Source organism: Trichosurus vulpecula, chromosome 3, assembly GCF_011100635.1.
Source record: "Trichosurus vulpecula isolate mTriVul1 chromosome 3, mTriVul1.pri, whole genome shotgun sequence".
Taxonomy (NCBI): domain Eukaryota; kingdom Metazoa; phylum Chordata; class Mammalia; order Diprotodontia; family Phalangeridae; genus Trichosurus; species Trichosurus vulpecula.
In genome coordinates this window covers 224,030,931-224,052,605 of record NC_050575.1, presented here as the reverse complement: position 1 = coordinate 224,052,605, position 21,675 = coordinate 224,030,931, and the positions used below count along the sequence as shown (strand labels likewise).

General features: G+C 39.7%; 1 protein-coding gene across 1 annotated transcript in view; it reads right to left on the bottom strand.

The window, feature by feature from the left end:
- The window catches only part of VIT (vitrin), a 199,978-nt gene that overhangs the window by 127,762 nt on the left and 50,541 nt on the right, over nucleotides 1–21,675 (bottom strand). Inside the window, exon 2 of the mRNA XM_036749928.1 lies at nucleotides 7,458–7,527. Within this exon, the coding sequence (XP_036605823.1) occupies nucleotides 7,458–7,527 (70 nt within the window). The remainder of the gene's footprint in view (nucleotides 1–7,457; nucleotides 7,528–21,675) is intronic.

Below are 21,675 nucleotides of genomic sequence, written 5' to 3'. Positions count from 1 at the left end.
ACAACATTTTTGTGTTTCTTGGCATTTAGAAGGGAGGTTAAGGGACAATATATAAATCTAAATGATAGTAATTTTATTAAACACTTAGTTGACAGTTTCATGTGACATCATTTAGAATGGATGTTGAGTGACAATTTTGAAGGTCTAGGCTCTTAAAAATGCTCTGCAGCATTTGGTGAGAATACCTTAGATTTAGAGTCAGAAAATGCAAATTCTAGTTTTGGTTTTGCCAATAATCAGCTTGAGCTACCATGTCGTTCATGGGGCAACTAGGTGGTACGGTAGATAAAACGCCAGGCCTAAAGTCAGAAAGACTAATTTTCCTGAGTTCAAATCTGGACTCAGGTACTTACTAGCTATGTGACCTTGGGCAAGTCACTTAATCTTGTTTGCCTCAGTTTCCTCATGTTTAATTTATTTATTTAATATTTTTAGTTTTCAGCATTGATTTTCACAAGAGCTTGAATTACAAATTTTTTCCCCATTTCTACCCTCCCTCTCCAAGATGGCATATATTCTGATTGCTCCGTTCCCCAGTCAGCCCTCCCTTCTATCACCCCACTCCCCCCACCCCATCCCCTTTTCCCTTACTTTATTGTAGGGCAAGATAAATTTCTATGCCCCATTGCCTGTGTATCTTATTTCCTAGTTGCATGCAAAAACTTTTTTTTGAACATCTGCTTTTAAAACTTGGAATTCCAAATTCTCTCCCCTCTTCCCTCCCCACCCACCCTCCCTAAGAAGTCAAGCAATTCAACATAGGCCACATGTGTATCATTATGCAAAACCCTTCCACAATATTCATGTTGTGAAAGACTAACTGTATTTTGCTCCTTCCTAACCTATCCCCCTTTATTCAATTTTTTCCCTTGACTCTGTCCCTTTTTGAAAGTGTTTGCTTTTGATTACCTCCTCCCCCATCTGCCCTCCCTTCTATCATCCCCCCTTTTTTATCTCCTTCCTCCTCCTTTCCTGTGGCATAAGATACCCAATTGAGTATGTGTGTTATTACCTCCTCAGGTCAAATCCGATTCACTCATTCCCCCTCACCTGCCCCCTCTTCCCTTCCTACAGAACTGCTTTTTCTTGCCACTTTTATGCGAGATAATTTACCCCATTCTATCTCTCCCTTTCTCCTTCTCTCAATATATTCCTCTCATCCCTTAATTTGATTTTTTTAAGATATCATCCCTTCATATTTAACTCACCCTGTGCCCTCTGTCTCTGTCTCTGTCTCTATCTCTCTCTCTGCCTCTCTCTCTCCATATATATATATGTATATATATATATATATATATATATATATATACACACACATATATATATATATTCCCTTCAGCTACCCTAATACTGAGGTCTCATGGATTATATACATCATCTTTCCATGTAGTTTCCTCATCTTTAACATGAGCTGGAGAAGGAAATGGCAAACCACTCCAGTATCTCTGTTAAGAAGATTCCCATATGGGATCATGAAGGGTCGGATATAACTAAAAGCACTGAACCATAAAAGTCAGTCTACATCATAGAATCATAGGATTAAAGATTAAAATGCCAGAGGACGTCGAGTCCAATCCTCTTACATTGTAGATGTAGAAGGGAAGTTGTGACTTGCCCAAGATGGTAGGTTGCAGAGCCAGGCTTGAAACAAAGGTCCTTTTATTTTAAATCTTCAAAGACTAGTGTCTTTATCCCTAAGATGAAGGGGCTAGACTAGAGAATATAAGAGCTAGAAGGGGTTCAGAGATCATCTCATTTGTTCTTAATGATTACCGATGTCATCTATTCTTACATCATCCACATTTCAGAATATATATTTTTCCCCTTTCTTACTCAGTAACCTACCCCTTATAAAAAAGACTAAAAAGGAAATGAGGGAGATGGAAGAAATTCAGCAAAACAAACACACACAGAAGTGGAGTACGATGGTGTATGTAATGTTTCACACCCATAGTCCCCCACATCTCCCAAAACAGAGAACATATATCTTCTTAATTCCTTCTTTGGGGCCAAACTTGTGGACTAGATGATATTTAAACTCTCTTCTAGGTGTAAAGTCTATTAGCCTTCTTTCCTGGAAAAGGAGGCCATATGGCTCAGTGGAAAAGTGATTGGTTTTAGAGTCAGAGGACCTGGATTCAAACCCTTAGTTTACCATCTATCCCCTGAAAGCAGGCAAGTTACAACCTCCTTGAACCTTAGTTCCCTTATTAGTAAAGTCAGGGGGTTGGATTAGCTGACCCTTGAGCTTCCTTACAGCTCCTTATAGCAAATAGGTCTTCCCTATCCATATCCATAACTATCTCTATTTCTACCTCTTAAAGGCTGCTTGCCACACACACACACACACACACACATACACGGAGGCATACATATATATATATACATATGTGTATGCATATATATACATGTGTGCATACATAAATATACATACAAATATGTCATATATCTTTACAATCTTTTAAAAAATGTATTGTTTGAAAGCTTCATTAGTTTTGGAGAGCTAGACTCTGATCTCCCTATCCCTCACAATTTCTTTAATCGTGACAGGATCTTAGCATCAGGGACAACTTGGAGGGCAGGGGATGGGAGAGAAGAGAAGAAAGAAGTCAGGAAAGACAGGCTGAGAGGTGGGAGGTGAGTGTGTGTGAGCAGAGAGAAGGAGGAGGTATCTTTTTTTGTCTTGATCATTGTGGGATGTGTTTGTGAAGTGATTGTATGTTAGACTTTAAAAAAATTCCATCAACTGACCATAGCTACCTCCTTCTGTCTTCCTCTTGTTAGGAATGAATGACTAAAGGTACTAAGAAGTGAAATGTAGGTGTTAATCTGACAGGGTCGAAGGAGACAAATGGGAAATTCTAGGGCACCACTTGCAAAGTTTCCTGGGTAAATGGCTATGAGGTGTATGAGAATGGCACTTTCAGTATTGTTTTTAAATAAGAAGGGGAAGTAGCATTTCTAAAAGGGTCAGAATGTGATAGGTTTCTCTTTCGTTGCCCAAATTAATTGCTGGTATGCTGCCAGTATCTAATGTTTGTCTAATAAACTAGGCTAGTCCCAGGCCAAATTGCAAAGCCTCAGTGAGGGTTTCCTAATACCTACTCTCTTTCTCACCCCTTAGGTATATATAGAGGGATACCTGGTTCAGATTCTGAATGCCCTAGGACAGTAAGAGTTATAAAGGACAGGAGCTGGCAGGGCAGGATAGTGCTGAGTGAGCTGCCCTAGGTTAAATGGAAGTAGAAGACTTCTGACTGTGGCTGGGGCATGGGTGCTTTGGATGCTTTGGACTCTGTGATACCTAAGGCTTCCCTAAGCACTTCTTGGTCCCTACCTCAGACCCTGAGTAAGGTCCCTTTACCTCTGTCCTGATATTTAGTTTCTTTTCTAGCCTAACTTTGCTTTGCTTTCCTTTATACATTCCATGATAAGTCAAAGTGGACTAACTATCCCCCAAGCTCAGCATGACATATTCTGCCTTGATTAGGCTATTCCCCTGTGCCTGGAATGAACTCTCTTTTTATTTCCACTTTTCAGAATCTTGTGCCCTTCAAGTCTCCTTCTAATTCCTGCCCTGCCTGCCAGTTGAAAGTATTATCTAGCTCCTAATATTCCTAGAGCTCTTCATCAGAATCCCTCCTTTGCCTCAATCAATCGTTTATTAAACATGGACTGTGTACTAGTCACTATGTCAAGTGCTGGGGATAGAAAGACAAAAGTGACCAAGTCTCTGCTCTCTAGGGGTTTTCATTCCAATGTGAAATGGGGGTAGACAATATGTATATATAAGAACTGACTCCCCACTGAGTTCATCTTCTAACTCCCACTTGCATTGGTGGGCCAGGTCCCCATGGGCAAGCTGAATACTAATCCCTTGAGGTTATAGCGAAAGTTCTGAGAGACTGGGGTTTCTAATACTGTTACTCATGAGCCCCCATTGTTATATTGCCCCATTGGTTATAAGCTGGACTTAACTAGCTTTTAGAAAATGGTTATCCACTCTCACTAAGCAGGTATAGCAAGAAGAGTTGTTATAGAAACATTCCCCCCCGCCCCCAAATTGTAGATGACTTTCCCTTTGTGTATGCTAGATCCTTGGGGAGAGTGGGCTCAGACTTAGAGGTCATATGCAGCCAAAGGGTAAACTCAATCCTTTTGTTTACTGGAAGTACTGTCCTCCCTTCGTAGAAGCCCCATGAAGTTTCTCTTAGGTATAGTTCTCTGCTGGGCCAGAGAGCAGGCACTGGTACCCTCACAGAGTCTTCATTTGGCCTTTCTTCCATGTTTCCAGTTTGTCTTTCATGTCTCTCTTAGCTCCTCATGCAAATGCTGTTGCCAGATGGGGATTGTTCTATGGGTTTTGATGGGAACTCCAGACCTTCTAACCTTTGAAATCCAGAAAGTCATCACAGGGGTGAGGGTTGAGGGAGGAAAACTTGATCTCCTCCTCCCCGCCTCCCCCACCAAAAGCAATTACCTCTCAGGAATCTATTACCACTGGATTTGACCACTACTCAGACCACTGCTACAGTACTGTGAGATTTTTTAAACTGACTTGTTGTGTTATATATAGTCTAAGAGGTATGCCTGATTCTTTCAGCCAGTCACAAGGCATGTGGCTATCATCTCTCTTAATTCAAAGATCAAAGCACTTCTCTCCTCCCATATTTATTAAGGATTTGTTCACAAGTAGTTAATGTTTTTGATTGATTCAATCCAGCTGTGTGGGCCTTCTGTGATTACACTAATTGGGGAGTGGGAGCACCCCGCTCCATGAATAAGTAAACAAAAATGATATGCAGAATAAATACAACATAGTTTGGGAGGAGAGGGAACTGGCTTCTGGGGGATCAGGAAAGGCATCAGGCAGAAGGTGGTGCCGGTGCTGAATTGGGAAGGAATCCAGGGACTCTAAAAGGTATAGGTAAGGAATGAGTGCACTTCAGGTATGGGGGACAGCCACTGAAAAAGCATTATTCTCTATAGTACACTTAATACTATTGTGGATCTAGAGCAGGAAGGAACTTAGAGGTCATCAATTCCAACCTCCTCATTTAAAAAACATTAATATTTTTTTCCAACTACATGTAAAGATAGCTTTCAACATTCATTTTTGAAAAATTTTGAGTTCCAAATTTTTCTTCTTCCCTCCTTCCTCCCCAAGAGAGTGAACAATCTGATATAGTTTATATATATACAATCATGTTAAACACATTTCCACATTAGTCATGTTGTGAGAGAAGAGAAAAAGAAAGAAGAAACAAAAAAACAACAAAAAATGTGAAAATAATATGCTTCGATCTGCATTCAGACTCCATAGTTCTTTCTCTGGATATGGTTAGCATTTTCCATCAGGAGTCTTTTGAAATTGTCTTGGATCATGGTATTGCTGAGAAGAGCTAAGTCTATCATAGTTAATCATCACACAACATTGTTGTCGCTGTGTACAGTGTTCTCCTGGTTCTGCTTACTTCACTCAAAATCGGTTCATCTCAGTCCAGGTTTTTCTGAAATCTGTCTGCTCATTATTTCTTATAGAACAATAGTATTCCGTTACATTCATATGCCACAAGTTATTCAGCCATTCCCTGATTGATGAGCATCCTCTCAATTTCCAATTCTTTGCCACCACAAAAGAGCTGCTATAAATGTTTTTGTACATGTGGACTCTTTTCTTTTTTTATGATCTCTTTCTGATACAGACCTAGAATTGGTATTGCTGGATCAAATGGTATGCACAGTTTTATAGCCCTTTGCACATAGTTCTAAATTGCTGTCCAGCATAGTTGTATCAGTTCACAACTCTACCAACAATGCTTTAGTGTTCCAATTTTTCCACATCTTCTCCAACATTCATCATTTTCCTTTTCTGTCATATTAGCCAATTTGATAGGTATGAGGTGGTATCTCCAACAACCCCCTCATTTTAAACATGAGGAAACTGAGCGATAAGTGGGGAAGTCAGGTTCTTAACTTGGGTCCTGCTTCTGTGTATATGCTGTTTTCCCCCAGTATAACATAAGCTCCTTGAGGTGGTAGCTATTTTGTTGTTCAGTGGTTTTTCAGTTGTGTCCAACTCTTCATAACCCCATTGGGGGTTTCTTGGCAAAGGTACTGGAGAAGTTTTCCACTTCCTTCTTCAGCTCATTTTACAGATGAGGAAACTGAGACAAAATGTATTAAGTGACTTGCCCAGGATCACACAGCTAGTAAGTGTCTGAGTCTAGATTTGAATTCAAGAAGATGAGTCTTCCTAACTCCAGGTCTGGTGCTCTATCCACTGTGCCACCTCGTAATGGCAAGCAAAGTGGGACTTTTTGTTGTCTTTTTTTGGAGTGCTTTTCAGCCTAAGGCACTGAAGTGCCTTTGATTGAGTCTTACCTTTGTTTGTAGGAAGGCCCACATCCTTTTGCTAGTTAGGTCATGAGAGGTGTGAAACCCTTGAGAAGTGTGAAGCTCTCAAGAGGTATGAAGCTCTCTGACCCTGAAAAAGGGGATATATACTCTGAGGTTAGTGTTTTGTTTGGGGGCACACTCATTAGAAGAGTGTTGGTGATTTGGCCAGATGAGACTGGGTAGCTGTTGGAGCCCCCCGGGGTTTGAACACCCAGATGTTGGTGCCTCTCTCCCTGGTAACTATGTAATTCCCTGGTCAGACAGCTAGAGGCCTGTCTGTTGATTTCTGTGTGTGTTTGCTCTGTTTACGTAATGTATGCTTGTAATTTCTGTTTGTGTACTACTCTCTGAAGTTCAGGGTGCTGGCTTTTCCCCCTGAACTAAGTGAACGAAACATATATATTGTGTATATATATATATGTAATATATGTGTATGTGTGTGTGTTTAGTTAAAGTGAGATTGTAAACCCCTTAAAGTTGCTTTCATTAGAAAAACAGATCAAAGAACCTGTGCTAGTAGCCCTCCTGTGTGCTGGTGTTATTGGTCTTATACAGCCACAGTAGTGGCAAGTAATATTGTTGTTACACACCTAACGGCCCAATAGGCAGTTATATCCACAGGCAGCCATGCCTAATCTATTTTTAGATCTTCTTCAATGTCTAGTACATAGTAGGTGCTTAACAAATGTTTAATGACATCCTTGTAAATAAGTAAACCACTGGGTTGGGAGCAAAAGGGCTCTCAGGGCCTTAACCTAGAAATGGGCTGCCCTGTAAACATTAGCTGGACTAGATTGGAGTCTAGGCTATCAGGTAACCAACCGACAAGCATGACTCTTTGTTTCTGGGTGGGTAGATGAATAGCACATAAAACTCATCAAATATGCAGTTAGCATTTTCTCTTACAACTTTCTCCCAGAATGTTTATTTCAAAAAGACTTACAATAGTGTTTATGCAATATTTTTTAGTTTAAAAACTTTTTGGCTTGTTTTTTTTCCCCTTCAGTTCTTAGGAAAATGTTATGAGTGTATCCAGACACACATATAAAAGTACTTACCAAGGAACATTTCAATAACAGATGCCTTCATAGCGAGAACAGCAATTCCCATAAATATCAGAATGGCACCCTGGAGAGGAAGAAACAATAACACCATAACATTTCAGCCAGAAGTTCTGAATTTCAACTCGCTTAATGACAGAGAATCAGCTATATCACTCTGTATTGTCCTCTGGAGCCCCAGGATCCCAAGTTGTGTCCTCCTCTACGTGTCCTGCTGAGATAGCAGATGGCCTGTGTTCCTGGCACACACAGTAGCTGTCCGAAGCTAGACATGCCAACTGGAGCCATCAGCCTCTTTGCCACTTCTTTTGGGTCCCTGTCCTTTCCTTGGACCAAACAACAAGACAGTGGAAAAAGTCAATCTCAGCAAAATACCAGACCAGGTTTGGAAATTGGCCAGTCAGATGCTGTGCTTATTCCTGGGACTGTCTTGGAGTCGATCTTGAAAGTTGCCAGCACGGGGGGGAGTGTTGGTCTGCTGATGTATTAGCTGGGGGAGTTCTGTGGTGGTCTGCCATGCCTTTAGCATTATTTGGTGTTCAAAAATCTGAGCTAAGGACTCCTTGAAACTTTGCCACTCCTTACTTATCCCATACCTATTACTTATATAAGTGCAGGTGACGTGAGGTAGTGGTTAGTGCTGGACTCCAAGTCAGGAAGATCTGGATCCTCTGACATGCCTCTGACATTTACTAGTTGCCAGAGATAGGACAGCCAAGCCACTGGAATACCCAGCCTCAGTTTTCTCTTTTGTCCAATAGTACCTGCATTGCAAGGTCATTGTGAAGACCAAATTAGATAAAGTACTTTGTAACCTTGCAGGCACTCTGTAAATATCAGTTATTATTATTATATACAGGTACAAATCAGGAATCAGAAAATTAATAGGATCATAAGACCACAGATTTAGAGCTGTAAGGAATCTTCCTTGGATTATGCCTGCATTTACACTTCTATTATCAACTAGTTTGTGAGTCTACAAGAAAGGAGTTATAATCATGGCTAAGATACTGACTAGATGTAGGACTTTGGGGAAGGCACTGGTCATTGCATCTCTCTGGTGCTCAGCCTCTTTATTTGTAAAATGAGGGAATTCTGGCCCTAAAGTGCTGAATCTTTCTTGATGATGGCTTTTATAGTATTAAAAACAATAACAATTAGTCCAAAGACCAACGCTAATAGAAACAGAATAAGCCCCGTTGCTAAATTCTACCAAACTGAGTTTTGATAAGCTTTAGTCCCTGAAGGGGCCCAGTAACCATCAGCTAAATAATGACTAGTTAATAGACATTAGTCTCAAAGTATACATGAAGCCATTAAAATCTGAAGTTATATGTAGAAGATATATCAGATTCCATGTTATCTTGGGGAGAGAGGGGGGGAAGAAAATCTGGAACTCAAAATCATGCGGAACTGAGTGTTATAAACTAAAAATAAAAAATCTTAATTAAAAAAAAGAAAAGGTAAAAAAACTCTACCTTGGGATTCAGGGCAATACAGGGAGAGCTGTGATGTGTTTTGTAAAAATTTTTATTGTGATATATTTCTCATATGCTTTCATTCAAGAAATTAGCGTTTGCATACTTAGTAGGCCAAAACAGTTCCAACTTGCCTTTAAAGTAAATTCTATAGGCCTAACTCTCCCCTATCTTGGCTCCTTTCTTCTCCTAATCCACTTCTGCTGATGAACATGGTAAGTATCTTTGTTTTATTAGTTATATTATCCTTTCCCCTAGGAAGTGGAATTTTGAAGCAAAAGAAAAATGTATATATAATGTATGAACATATATATATATATACATATATATATATATATATATATACACATTACAGAGAAATTGAGAGAGAGAGAGAGAGAGAGAGAGAGAAAGAGAGAGAGAGAAAAGTTTTCTTTGTATTTAAGTGGCCCAGTTGCAAATTCTGCCTAAAACCATTGGGATTTCAGGATGTGACTAGGAAATGGAATTTGATCTTTCATGTGCTAGACAGACACATAAAAACAAGTAGGATTCCAGTAAATTCTCTAAGCCCTGAGGAGATAATATCAGTATACTGAGTCACCAGTGATGGAACCTGACCAGGGCCACTGTGTTTGGTGTAATCAGAATGCTTGCAGGACTCTATCTCATTATAGTTATTGTTTAGTTTACTGGTTTCTTTGCAAAGACACATGAAATGGAAATAAGCTCTTCAAAATATGTGAAAAGTTCCCATTCTTATCCATTTCTACGGTCAGGGAGCAGGTCAGCCAACCATAGCTGGTAAACATCTACTGCTGAGCTGCCCCAAAGTGAAATGGATTGTTTTAGGACATGGTGCATAGAGCTATAAAGAGAAATTTTTCCACCTGGATGCAAAGCAAAACTGTTATGGATATGTGTATATCAGTTTAGGGCGGTGCTGGCAACAGTCACCCAGAGGACTATCGACATTTGCATGGGGCAGTCTAGTTCTTGTCTCTACAGGGGCATGAGGAGGGGGAGAAACTAGACAAAGAGAAATGTCTCAGCATCCTAGGGAGGACAGTGCTGGCTGGCACATGATCTTCAGGTGAAGTTTGAGGATTGTGGTCACTGTGGGAGGCAGCATACTTTCCCCAGGAGGAAGTTCCTCCCACTCCCTCCAGATATTGGTGCCCTGTGTCAAAGTCCCGGTAGTGGGTCTTTCCTCAAGGAGGTTTTCAAGTGGAGAGTGGATGATTCCTTAATACTTATATGGAGAGGGGATTATTGTTCAGGTACCAAATGAACTAGATGAGTGTTGATGCCCTTGTCAGCTGGGACTCTCTGATTCCGTGAAATACCATGAAATAATAGGTAGGACACACGATGTAATACTTCATATACTGAGTTGGTTTTGACCTTAAAAAACAAACAAACAAAAGAAACGACAGAGATTTCCAAAGCAGTATGCTCCAAATATGCAAATTCACTCCTGGAGCAGTTTTAGCTTATGTTACACAATTTAGCAACCAACAACTAAATATATGAGGAAAAAGAGAAAAATAGAATGTATGATAACAATAAATATTTACTGAGGACCTATTATGTCCAAGGCACTGTGATGGCATTTCATGGGTAAGGGGATGCCAGATAGAATATGAAATATTCTTGAAAATATGGTGTCTAACACAATGATTCTGATTTTTTTTGCTTGTAGCACAGAATTATTCTTTGTTAAGAGGAATCATGGCATATTATGGGAGAATAAGAAGACTCATGCATGCACAAGTGATTATAAATAAATGTGTTATACCATTTAGGGGAGACGTACATGCAGTTACATGTGTAAATTCCATTTAATTCATGGCACGCTTGAAAGATGCTATGGAACAAACACCATTTGAGAACTACTGATCTAATACTTTAATATTTTAATGACATGACAACTATCAATCCTCCTATCAATACAAGTAATCTTCTCTCTATGTCTCAGGAGATGGGGCTTAAGTTCCTGTGACTAAAAAAACTTCTCATTGGTAGCCAACATTCTATTGCTGAGTCTTTTCTAAATTTAGCTAAATTTAGCTAAATTTCTAAATTTGGATGACCAGGTCAATATTCAAATCTTGTATAACTTGGTAGGACTTGCCAGAGCTTTTGTTCTATTTAAATAGCCTTGAAGAGTCTCTGATCACCACCAACCTACATTGAAGTATCTGAGTAGCATTTTAGTGGAGAAAGATAACTAGAAGTAGAAAAAATACTAACAATACAAGCTGGGATGGTCTAGGAGGAGGTGGAATTTGAGCTCGGCCATGCAGAATGGTCAGGATTTTCATAGGTGGAAGGACTAGAGAAGGCATTCTATATTGGAAGGAAGGAATGGAATAAAGTAGGAAAGTACAAGATATCTTCAGAGAATGGTGAGTTGATTGGTTCTGTATGGGCCGAAAGTTTATGTTTGATGAACAATGAGAGACAAAGCTAGACTAGTAGGTTGAGATTAGATTGCAAAGGTTATTGAATAGCTAGGTAAGGAGTTTATCTCACTGTGTAGGCAATAGGAAAGTATTGAAGGTTTTTGGGGGGGAGAGATAAGAAGGGTAACATGGTTGAAGTAGTAAAAGCATCTTCTAAGGTCAGTTGGGGATCAATGAGTAGGATGTGGAGAGACTGAAGCCAAGGAGATCAGTTTGGAGGATGTAGCAGTTCAGGTGAGAGGTCACCAAGGAATAAGAGTGGTGGTAGTGGGAAAGGAAAGGGAGGGACATATATAAGATGTGGTGGAAGAATTAATTAAATTACATTCTTTTGTTCATTGTTGTTTCGTTTGCCTTGTCTCTAAAACTAGGTTATAAACTTCTAGAGGGCAAAAACCATATCTTGTGTTTTGCATTGCCCCCAAGCCATGCTGAATACATTCAAGAAACGCTTGTTTTTCTTCTGAACAACTGATATTCTGAGGATGACTATCATAAAAGCTATCACTTGTATCTTGCAATACTTATTCTAGTAGAAAGAGTGACAGAAATCACAAGTGGGTAGTGGAGTCCAGTATTGTCCAGCAGCATTGGGAGAGTTGAGAGAAAGCATCCGGGAGGCATACTAGAGGCCAGCTTGGATGCTTTTGACAGAATGGCTATAAAGCTGCTTCTGGTGCACACTGCTGGCATTTGGTCCAGCCAAGCTAAGCAGCGTACTGCTACGCTTCTTTCCCTTGTGAGATACTGCATGCTCACAGTCAGCAATGTCTAGGGGAAATATGAAACCATTGATTGATGAGGGATTGACTTAAGTTTCTATGGCTGACTGGAGGGACCACCTGAGGCCAGCATCACGATGGCATATCACCAATCTCCCTCTTGCTGCATTCTTTCTTTTCTTTCTCTCTCTCCTTCCTTCCACTCACACAATAACTACCTTTTTCAGACCCTCATCACCTTTTGCCTAGATTGTTGTAATAGCCATCTAATTAGTTTTCATGCCTCAATTCTCTCACCACTCCAGTTTATCTTACACGCTATTGCAAAAGTAATTTTCATTAAACATAATCCAAAAATATGACTCCCCTACTCGATGAATGCTAGTGACTTACAATTGCCTCTAGGATAAAATACTAACTCTGCTGGTTTTTAAAGCCTTATATAACCCAGCCCAACGTCATCTTTTCCAGGCTTATTGGATATTATTCCCCCTCATACTCTGTGATTCAGCCAGACTGGCCTTTTCTCTGTTCTTCATACATTACACCTCATCTCCCATTTCCATGCTTTTGTACTGATCATCCCTGATCCACGTGATGTACTCCCTCCTTTCCCCTGCCTCATAGAATCCCGTTTTTCTATTGAGGTGCAGCTGGGGTTTATAGCACAGTACCTTTTTTGTATGAAACTGACAACTGAATCAGGAAATGAGAAATATACAGATAGCATAGTACATTGGAGTACAATTAATTATAAAGGCAGCTAGGTGTTGTAGTAAACAGGGTACGGAACTTGGAGTTAAGAATACCCAAGTTCAAATCCGTCCAGAGACACTTTGCATCTATGTGACTGTGGACAAGTCATTTAACTTTTTTCTACCTCAGTTTTCTCATCTGTATAATGGGGATAATAATAGTACCTACCTCCTAGGACTGTTGTGAAGACCAAATGAAAAAGTATTTGTAAAAGTGTTTTACAAACTTTAAAGTACTACACAGATGCTAGCTATTATTTCCTCTTCGGGTATACTCCAGATTTTCTCTACCATGTCCCCTGCCAGGTACCTTCTTCATCTCTCCTCTCATCCCCTTTATACCTTTTCAGCTTCCTTTTATGTAGTGTCTTCCCTCATTGGAATGTAAGAGCCATGAGGACAAGGACTATCTTCCTTTTTGCTTGTTTTTATATTCCTAGTGTTCAGCAAATGGGCAGCTAGGTATCGCAGTGGATAGAGTGCCCAGACTGGAGTCAGAAAGACTCCAGTTCAAATGTGGCCTCAGACATAGCTGTGTGACCGTGGGCAAGTCACTTAACCTTGTTTGCCTCAGTTTCCTCATCTATAAAATGATCTGGAGAAGGAAATGGCAACATTTCTGCCAACAAAACCCCAAATCAGATATGACTGAAAAAAATGACTGAACACAAAAAGCACTAAGCAAAGTGCCTGGCACATAGTAAGTACTTAATAAATGCTTGTGGACTGATCAGTTGTTTGACTGACTGAAACAGAGAGACATAAAAGAAACATGAGGAGGTAGTGTGATATAGAAAGCAGAGGATCTGGGTTCAAGTACTGGCTCTGACACTGATTAGCAATATAGATCTTAGCTTTCACTTAGTATCTATGGGCCTCAGCTACTTCATATGTAAATAGTTCAAGTTGACAAAAAGCATTTATTAAATGCCTACTATGTTTTGGCCATTGTACTAGGTATTAGGGAGTTACAAAGACAAAAATAAGATAGTTCTTACCCTCAAGGAACCTGCCTTCTACTGAGAGGAAAAGTATGTCTACACGGATAAATAAATTACAGCTTAGCTGAAGCAAATCAATAAAACCACATTTAGGATATCTAGCCACTTTGGCAATCAGAGGTCCCACAGCCTCTACATACCAAGTAAGCACAAGGAACCTCAGGACAGAGGAAGGGGAACATGGATATTTGGTGGTGGTAGAGAATCAGGAGAGGCCTCTTGTAAGAGATAGTACTAGAACTGAGCTTTAATAGGAGGTAGAGATTCCATGAGAAAGAGGGAAGGAAAGAAATCATTCCTGTAAAAAGTCATAGAAGCATGTATGGGGAATAGCAAGTAGTCTAGCATGGCTGGAATATGCAGGGTTTAGCTTAAAGCATTACACTACTGTTCTCCATTTCTTTTTTCCTTTCACAAACTCCTATAGAAGGTCAGCTATACTAATTGCTTGATAAGGATGCAAAAAAAAAGGAACAAAGGAAGGGAGAAGAAAGAAAGATAAAGAAAGGGAAAGAAAGAAAAAATAGCATGAATAAAACATTAAAAAACAAAGAATAAAACATAAAGAATTTTGGAAGGGTACACAAACAGGTCAACTTTGTTTCTACCATATAAAATTTAATATACGCTTTAAACTATTAAAGCTAAAAGCCACACTTAGACTTTTGGGGCATACTGTGGAGTACATAAGAAGAAGTAATGTGAAATCAGTCTGGAAATACAGGTTGGATCCCAACTGTGGAGGACTTTAAATGCCAAATAGACAAGTGTATATACTTGTAAGACCAATTCTAGGGGCTGTTGTGAAGGTAAATGCTTTGTAAAAATTCAAGTATTATCTCAATTGCAAAAGGTGGGCTGCTCAGAAAGAAAGGAATCCCTTCCAACTTGGGTAGGTGAGGGGGAAAAATTCAGAGAAAAACAGGGAATTCAATTGGGGCAGATGGATTTGGAGGGAATTAGTTCCAACCATAGGTAGAAGATGATGTGAAAAAACGTAAAAATAGGAGAGGACAGGATGAGCCTGGGAACCTTGAACAGTCCAGTTTGGCTGAGATAGTATGTTCAAAGTTGGGCACCATGAAATAAACCTATAAATGTAGGTCGAAGAAAGATTGTGAAGGGCCCTCAATGCCAGGCTGAGGGGTTTATTACATTTAACTTTGAAGGCAATGGGCAGTCACCAGGGAAAGTTTTTGGTTGGGGAAATTACATTACCAGACTTGCACGTTAGGAAAAACTTGGCAAGAGACTGGATATAGAGGTGTAAGAAAGGGGATAACAGAAGATAGTTCAGATTTCAAACCTAGGCTGACTGGGACAGTACTAGTGCCGTTATCAAAAATAGAGAAGTAAGGAATGGCAGCCTATAGTGCTGCCCTTATATATAGCATCATAGAATCATAGATTTTATAGCTGAAAGAGACCTTGAGGGCCATGTAGTACAATACCCCAATTTTACAGATGAAGAAACTGAGGCACCAGGAGGTTAAGTGACTTGATCAAATAAAGGGCATAAAGGGCAGAGGTAGGACTTGAACCCAGGTGTTCTGGGTATACTATATCATGTTGCCTCAGACATGCTGAGTTTGAGTTGTCATTTAGGTGGAGATGCCCAGAAGGCAGTTGGAAGCCCAGGACTGGAGCCCAGGGCTATAGGCAGATTAAGAGTCTTTTTCCCCCCAGATTAATTTCTAGCCACCATTCACAGCCAGGGTGGAGTTTTTGTGCTCCCTGGTATTAGTATGACAACGTTCATCCGATCTGTGGGGCATGTTTTCTTCATCTCAGGTTGCTCCATGCCATGCTATCTTTAGCTTTGTCATAAAAGCCAAAGCCAAGGGAGAGACCTTTTGTGTGCATTTCTCAGGCCATCATTTTGCATCTTGCTAACAGACTGACATATGGTAATGTTTACTAGATCCACAAAAGCTTCTGACCCATAGTGATGCTTTGGAATATTGCACATGGTAATTACATCTCTGAAGTAGTAGTTCAGCTCTTCCATTGCTGTTGGGGGAAAATACCAGTTAGCAGGCATGCCCCCTAAATGAGCTCAAGAGAACTGCTTTCAAGAGTTATTTATCTTCTATAATGGTAGGTGACAGGAAAGATATACATTAGGGAAAACACTTGATTAGAAAGTCATAGAGTGGGCCATGATCTCATCTTAGTGCCTCTGGACATTTTATGGGCTTTACAGGTTTTCTATAATCATTGAAGCTGAAAATTAGGATGTCTCATCCATATGAAGCTCCTTAACCTACTGTGTGTGACATTCTCTGACTTCTTTTCTCCTAGAGGCTGTGGGATCTCTGATTGCCAAAGTGGCTAGATATCCTAAATGTGGTTTTATTGATTTGCTTCAGCTAAGCTGTAATTACCAGGGCCAAAAGTGGCCTATACTTTTGCTTTTGTCTTAAATTCTAAAGCACTTGAGTAAGGCTGGTCTGTCATTGACTTCCATTGCCTCCCATCCTCGCCTGTTCTCTGGAAGCTGAGAAGTGCCTGAAGGGCTACTTTTATAATCTGTCCCTTGGGTGCTGAATAACAGGTACTATCCTAAAAGATCTTGCCAGACTAGAAACACTGGACCAAATTGAACAGGTCAGTGCTCTTTCTATGTGATATGGAGGGAAAAGCACTAACTCTGGAGTCAGAAGACCTCTGTTCATACCTTACTTTTGATATGATGTTACTTGGGTGAATCATTTAACATCCCCTGACCTTCAGCTTTTATATCTGTAAAATGACTGGGTTGCATTATATAGCATCTGAGTTTCCTTCCACATTTTTTTGTGGACAGGACCTGGGATTTAATCAAAGTAGAAGGCATCCTGGTGAGCCTTCTGTTAATGTAGATTATGACCTGTTCTGGAATATATGGTTTAAGAGGGTTGCTTGGGGCTTTGAAAGATTAATTTGCCTAAGGTTATGCAGCCAGTATATATCAGAGGGAAACCTTGAATCTCGGTCATCTTGATGCCAAGGCTGGCCACCTACCCACTATAACATTATTCCTCTTAGATGAAATTTAACAGGGCTAAATGTAAAGTCTTACACTTGGGTTCAAAAAATCAACTTCACCAAGTACAAAGTGGGGAAGACATAGCTAGATTGAAGTTTACGTAAAAAAGAACGGAAGTTTTTCTTGGCCTGATAGTTCAATATATCAAATGTTTGATATGGAATCCACAAAAGTTAATGTGATCCTAAGAGAGCCAAGACCCAGAGCAAAGGAAGCAACAGTTCCTCTGTATTCTTCTGTGACCAGAGTACATCTGTAGTATTGTGTTTATTTCAGGGCTATGTTGTAGGAAGGATATTGATAGGTTAGGAAGACTTCAGTGGTGGGTAAACAAAATGGGATGGAGAAGGGCCTGGCTCAAGACAGTGCCATGTGAAGGAAATGGAGATGTTTAAACTTAGGTGAGATATGATAGCTGTGTTCAAATATTTGGAGAACTGGAATGTGGAGGAGGAATTCATGTAGTCATGAGTGGAAGTTGTATAGAGGCCAATTCAGACTTGATTTAAAGATAAAAATTCCTAGTAATTTGTATACAAAATGGAATGAGCTGTCTAGGGAGGCAGTGGGCTACTTCAAGCAGAGTCTAGCTGGTTGTTATAGATGTTGGGGAATGAATTTTTATTCAGGTATTCATTGGACTAGATGGCCTCTGAAGACCCTTCAGACTCTGAGATTCAGTGATTTTGACCCATAAAACCTTCTTCTGGCCCTCTTGGCAGACCCCATCACAGAAGACAAGTAGGTTATTGGTCTTTCAACTTTTCTCAAGCTACTAAAAGTACGAGTACCGTTACCATTGAGGCTATGTATGTGCCAAAATTTAACTCTGGTACTTTAACAAATCTATCACATGCTCAATGAGGGTGCTCATCTTATCAATAACAACTCCTACATTATGACACATCCTGAGCAATTCGTGTCCATGCCCTTCTACAAATGCTTCATAGAGGATCTGGCCCACATGCAGGGGACAGCCTTTGGGGGAGCAAGTAGCACTCATCTCTCCATCCATCTTTTACACCTTAACTCTTGCTATATAGCTGACCCACCTCCTTTTCTGGGCATGTGTGTCTTTGGTGTTTTATTCCCCTCACATTTCCTGCACAGAACTCACTGTGGTTATATGCTTCAGCCTAGTTATAACCACCTCAATTGCTTTTGGGTTAAGGATTTGGAGCCATCAGATGATCTACATTCAAATACCTCCTTTATTCTTTACCTCCTTTGTGGCCTTGGGCAGTTTGCTTAACTGGGTCTCAATTTCCTTAGCTTGATTCTAGAAAGCAATTTGAAATTATGATAACAAAATACGTAAAATATCTATACCCTCTAATCCAGAGATCCCACTTCTAGGCAGATATCTTGAAAAGGTCAGTAATAAAAAGAAAGGGCTTTTAGAGGCAAAGGGGGCATTATGGTGGAGGAAGGCAAAGAAATGGAAATAAAGTAGATATCCATTGATTGGTAAATAACTAAGCAAGTTGTGATAACATAAATGTAACAGAATATCATTGTATTGTAAGAAATGATAAATATAATAGATCAGAGAAGCATGGGAAAACATGAACTGATGCAAAGTAAAGCAACCAAGAAAATAATATATAACCATGACTAAGATAAAGTAAATGGAAACACCATGCTTGGCCCCCAGAAAGAGGTATAAGAATGTATCTCCCTTCCATGCAGAGGTGGGGGAAGGGTGTCTATGGATATGGGGTCTATGGAGAAGTACATGTTAATATCTGGCTTCATTAATGTTTTAGTTTTGCTGAATTGTTTATTTTGTCTTTTTATTTTTTATAAGTTAATTTATTTATTTTTAGTTTTCAACATTCACTTCCATAAGTTTTAAATTTTCTCCCCTTCCTTCTCTTTCCCCCTCCCCAAGATGGCATGACATCTGATATAGGCTCTACGTATATGTTCCTATTAAACATATTTCCACATTAGTTATGTTATAAAAAGAATTAGAATGAATGGGAGGAATCATGGGAAAGAAAAAAAAACAAAGCAAAACAAAAAAAGAAAATAGTCTGCTTTGATCTGCATTCAGGCTCCACATTTCTTTCTCTGATTGTGGATGACATTTTCCATCATGAGTCTTTTGGAATTGTTTTAGGTCCTTGCATTGCTGAGAAGGGCTAAGTCTATCAAAACCAGTCATTGCACACTGTTATTGTGTACAGTGTTCTTCTGGTTCTGCTCACTTCACTCAGCATCAGTTCATATAAGTCTTTCCAGGTTTTTCTGAAGTCTGCCTGTTCATCATTTCTTATAGCACAATAGTATTCTATTACATTCATATTCTATTCCCCAACTGATGGGCTATTTTGTCTTTTTAAATTTTTTGTTATAACATATGACTTTTGAGAGGGAAAGAGGGAATGCATACATTGGAAAATGTAGCTGATTAAAAAATTAATAATAATTTTTTAAATGAAAGGATTGGACAATATCAGAGGTTCATGTTTGTTTGTGTCATGGATCCCTTTGTCAGCTTGGTAAATCCTATGGACCCCTTCTCAGAATAGTGCTTTTAAATAATTGAAATAAATGTTAAATTTGAGTTGGAAGTTAGTGAAAACAAAAATGTAATTTTTCCCCCTCATCCAAGTTCATGAACCCCCTGAAATCCAGCATTAAGAACACCTGGACTCTGATCTGAAAGGTCTCTTTCAGCTCTAATACTATCATCCAAGTTCCCTAAATTAAAGAAAATTGAGGCAGGACTATATTAAGGTGAAAGAAACTTGCCAACAAATGTACCATCTCTCACTCTAGTGATTTTCATTTAGTTGGTCATTGGTTCTACTAATGATTTTGCCTTAGGTTTGTAGCCTGTGCAATGAGATTCAATGCATCCCTTTGGTCCTCTCTTCAGGGTCACTGCTGGCTGATTGTCATGAAGTGATTTCTTCCCTGTCCTATTTGCCCCTATAGTTTGTTGAGAGAAGAAATGAATAGTTAGAATGCACAGTATAAGTAAAATATAATCATAATATAATTACATCAATAATAATAACAAAAGCTAAAAGGGCACATCCTTTGTCTTTCTTTTTTTTTTTGGCCCAGACAGGCATCATCTACCCATCCAAATAGTTAATTGCAAAGCTCCAATGAAGAAGCTTGACCTGTGTTGCTGTAGGCTGTCTTAGGTTGTCAAAGGCTCACATATTAATGATATCAGACTTCTGTTATCTCTGCCTCCCAATCACCCTTTCACTTTTCAGAATGCAGAACTTCTCACTTCCAAAGACAAAAGCCAGTCTGAGCAAGCTGACTTTCGCTTTTAAGTCCAATACCTGCGGTGAATGTTTTCTAGCAATGAGAGCCATGAACGGGCTAAGAGCAGAACTGCCAATGACCCAGTAACCTGGGAGGTGTATTCAGACTTTACCCCAAGGGCTAGTTTTTCTTTCTTTTTTTTTAATCTGAGGGAAAAGAATGTTAGGCTGGTATAGATCACCTCAGGGATGATTTTATGAATTTTTTATCACATGTCCACACAAAGCTTTCTCTTTTCCCTTATATAAGCTCAGGGAAAGAATGTAGGGGGAAAATAGTATGTATTAACTCTCTCTGCAGAAAAACAAGTTACAGTCTTGTCAATGGAGGAGACCTTTATCATGGAAAGTGATTTTCTGAAACAGTGTGAGTCATAGGAGGGCAAGATTACACCTGTGACAAGCCACTAAGCTAAGTCCTTGGGGTGAAGATAAATGATTTCCTTCAGGAATGGCTGCCTGATGTTCTTAATGATTAAGTATTGTTCAATATCTTCTCTGTGGCATCTTTCTAATGAACCTGTTCAATGTTTCTCAAGCCAGAAGACAGTCCAAGGAAGTTTGGGGCTCTTCATTTTTCAGGGGTTCAAAATCAAGGAGAAACAGAGCAACGACTTCCCTTTCCCTGACTTTCCTCTCTCTTAATACTGGCTAGTTGGGTGACCATATGCAAGTAGCTTAGCCAAAAGTGTTTCACAAAGGGAAGATTCTTATTCTAATGTTCAACTCAAATGTGATAAAACCTGGTGGACATTAGGGTTTCAAAGGCTGAGATGAGTCAACTGAAAATGATAATGACTTACTGAGCTCAATGCTAGGGAAGAACTCTTGTGCAGTGGCTGTGACACTATTGCCTAAGAAAAATGTATCCCCCTTAAATCTAATCCTACAAGGATTTTTAGGAGCCTACTATTCAGCAGGAACTATGCTGGAAGCTAATTATGCAAAGACAAAAAACGGAATTAGTTCCTGCCCTTAAGGTTACCTTGAATAGATACTGTTTTAGGATTTAATTAGAGAAAGCAAACTACTCTATCTAAGTAATTGAAGCTGATTCTCATTTATTCAGCCAATGTTTTATTGAGCTCTTGTAAGATACAAATAGAGTCATAGCTAGGAATTCTGGGCCTAGGAGGCTAATCTCAGTTGCTAAAAAGAAACCTGGGGAGAGATTTTGGACTTCAGGATCTAAGATCTTATAGGAGTAAGAACCTTCCAGAGAACAAAGACAAAGATCTGGGGACAATCTTGGGATGGAAACCTCACGATACTGCTGCTGTGGAGGCCATTTCTAAGGTAGGTAGATCATTGAGACTGAGTCAAGGAAAGCTCAAAGAGATGCAAAAAGGTCTTGGGATCCTGCCTCTCACCTGCATTACCCCACTTTCACATGAGCCACTTTGAAGCCAGATTCAGCTGCTCAAATAATTTGGTTCATGTTTCCTCACTTCCAGGAGGAGGTGACAGGCAAGGGACACAATGGCAGGGAAGGCAAGCAGG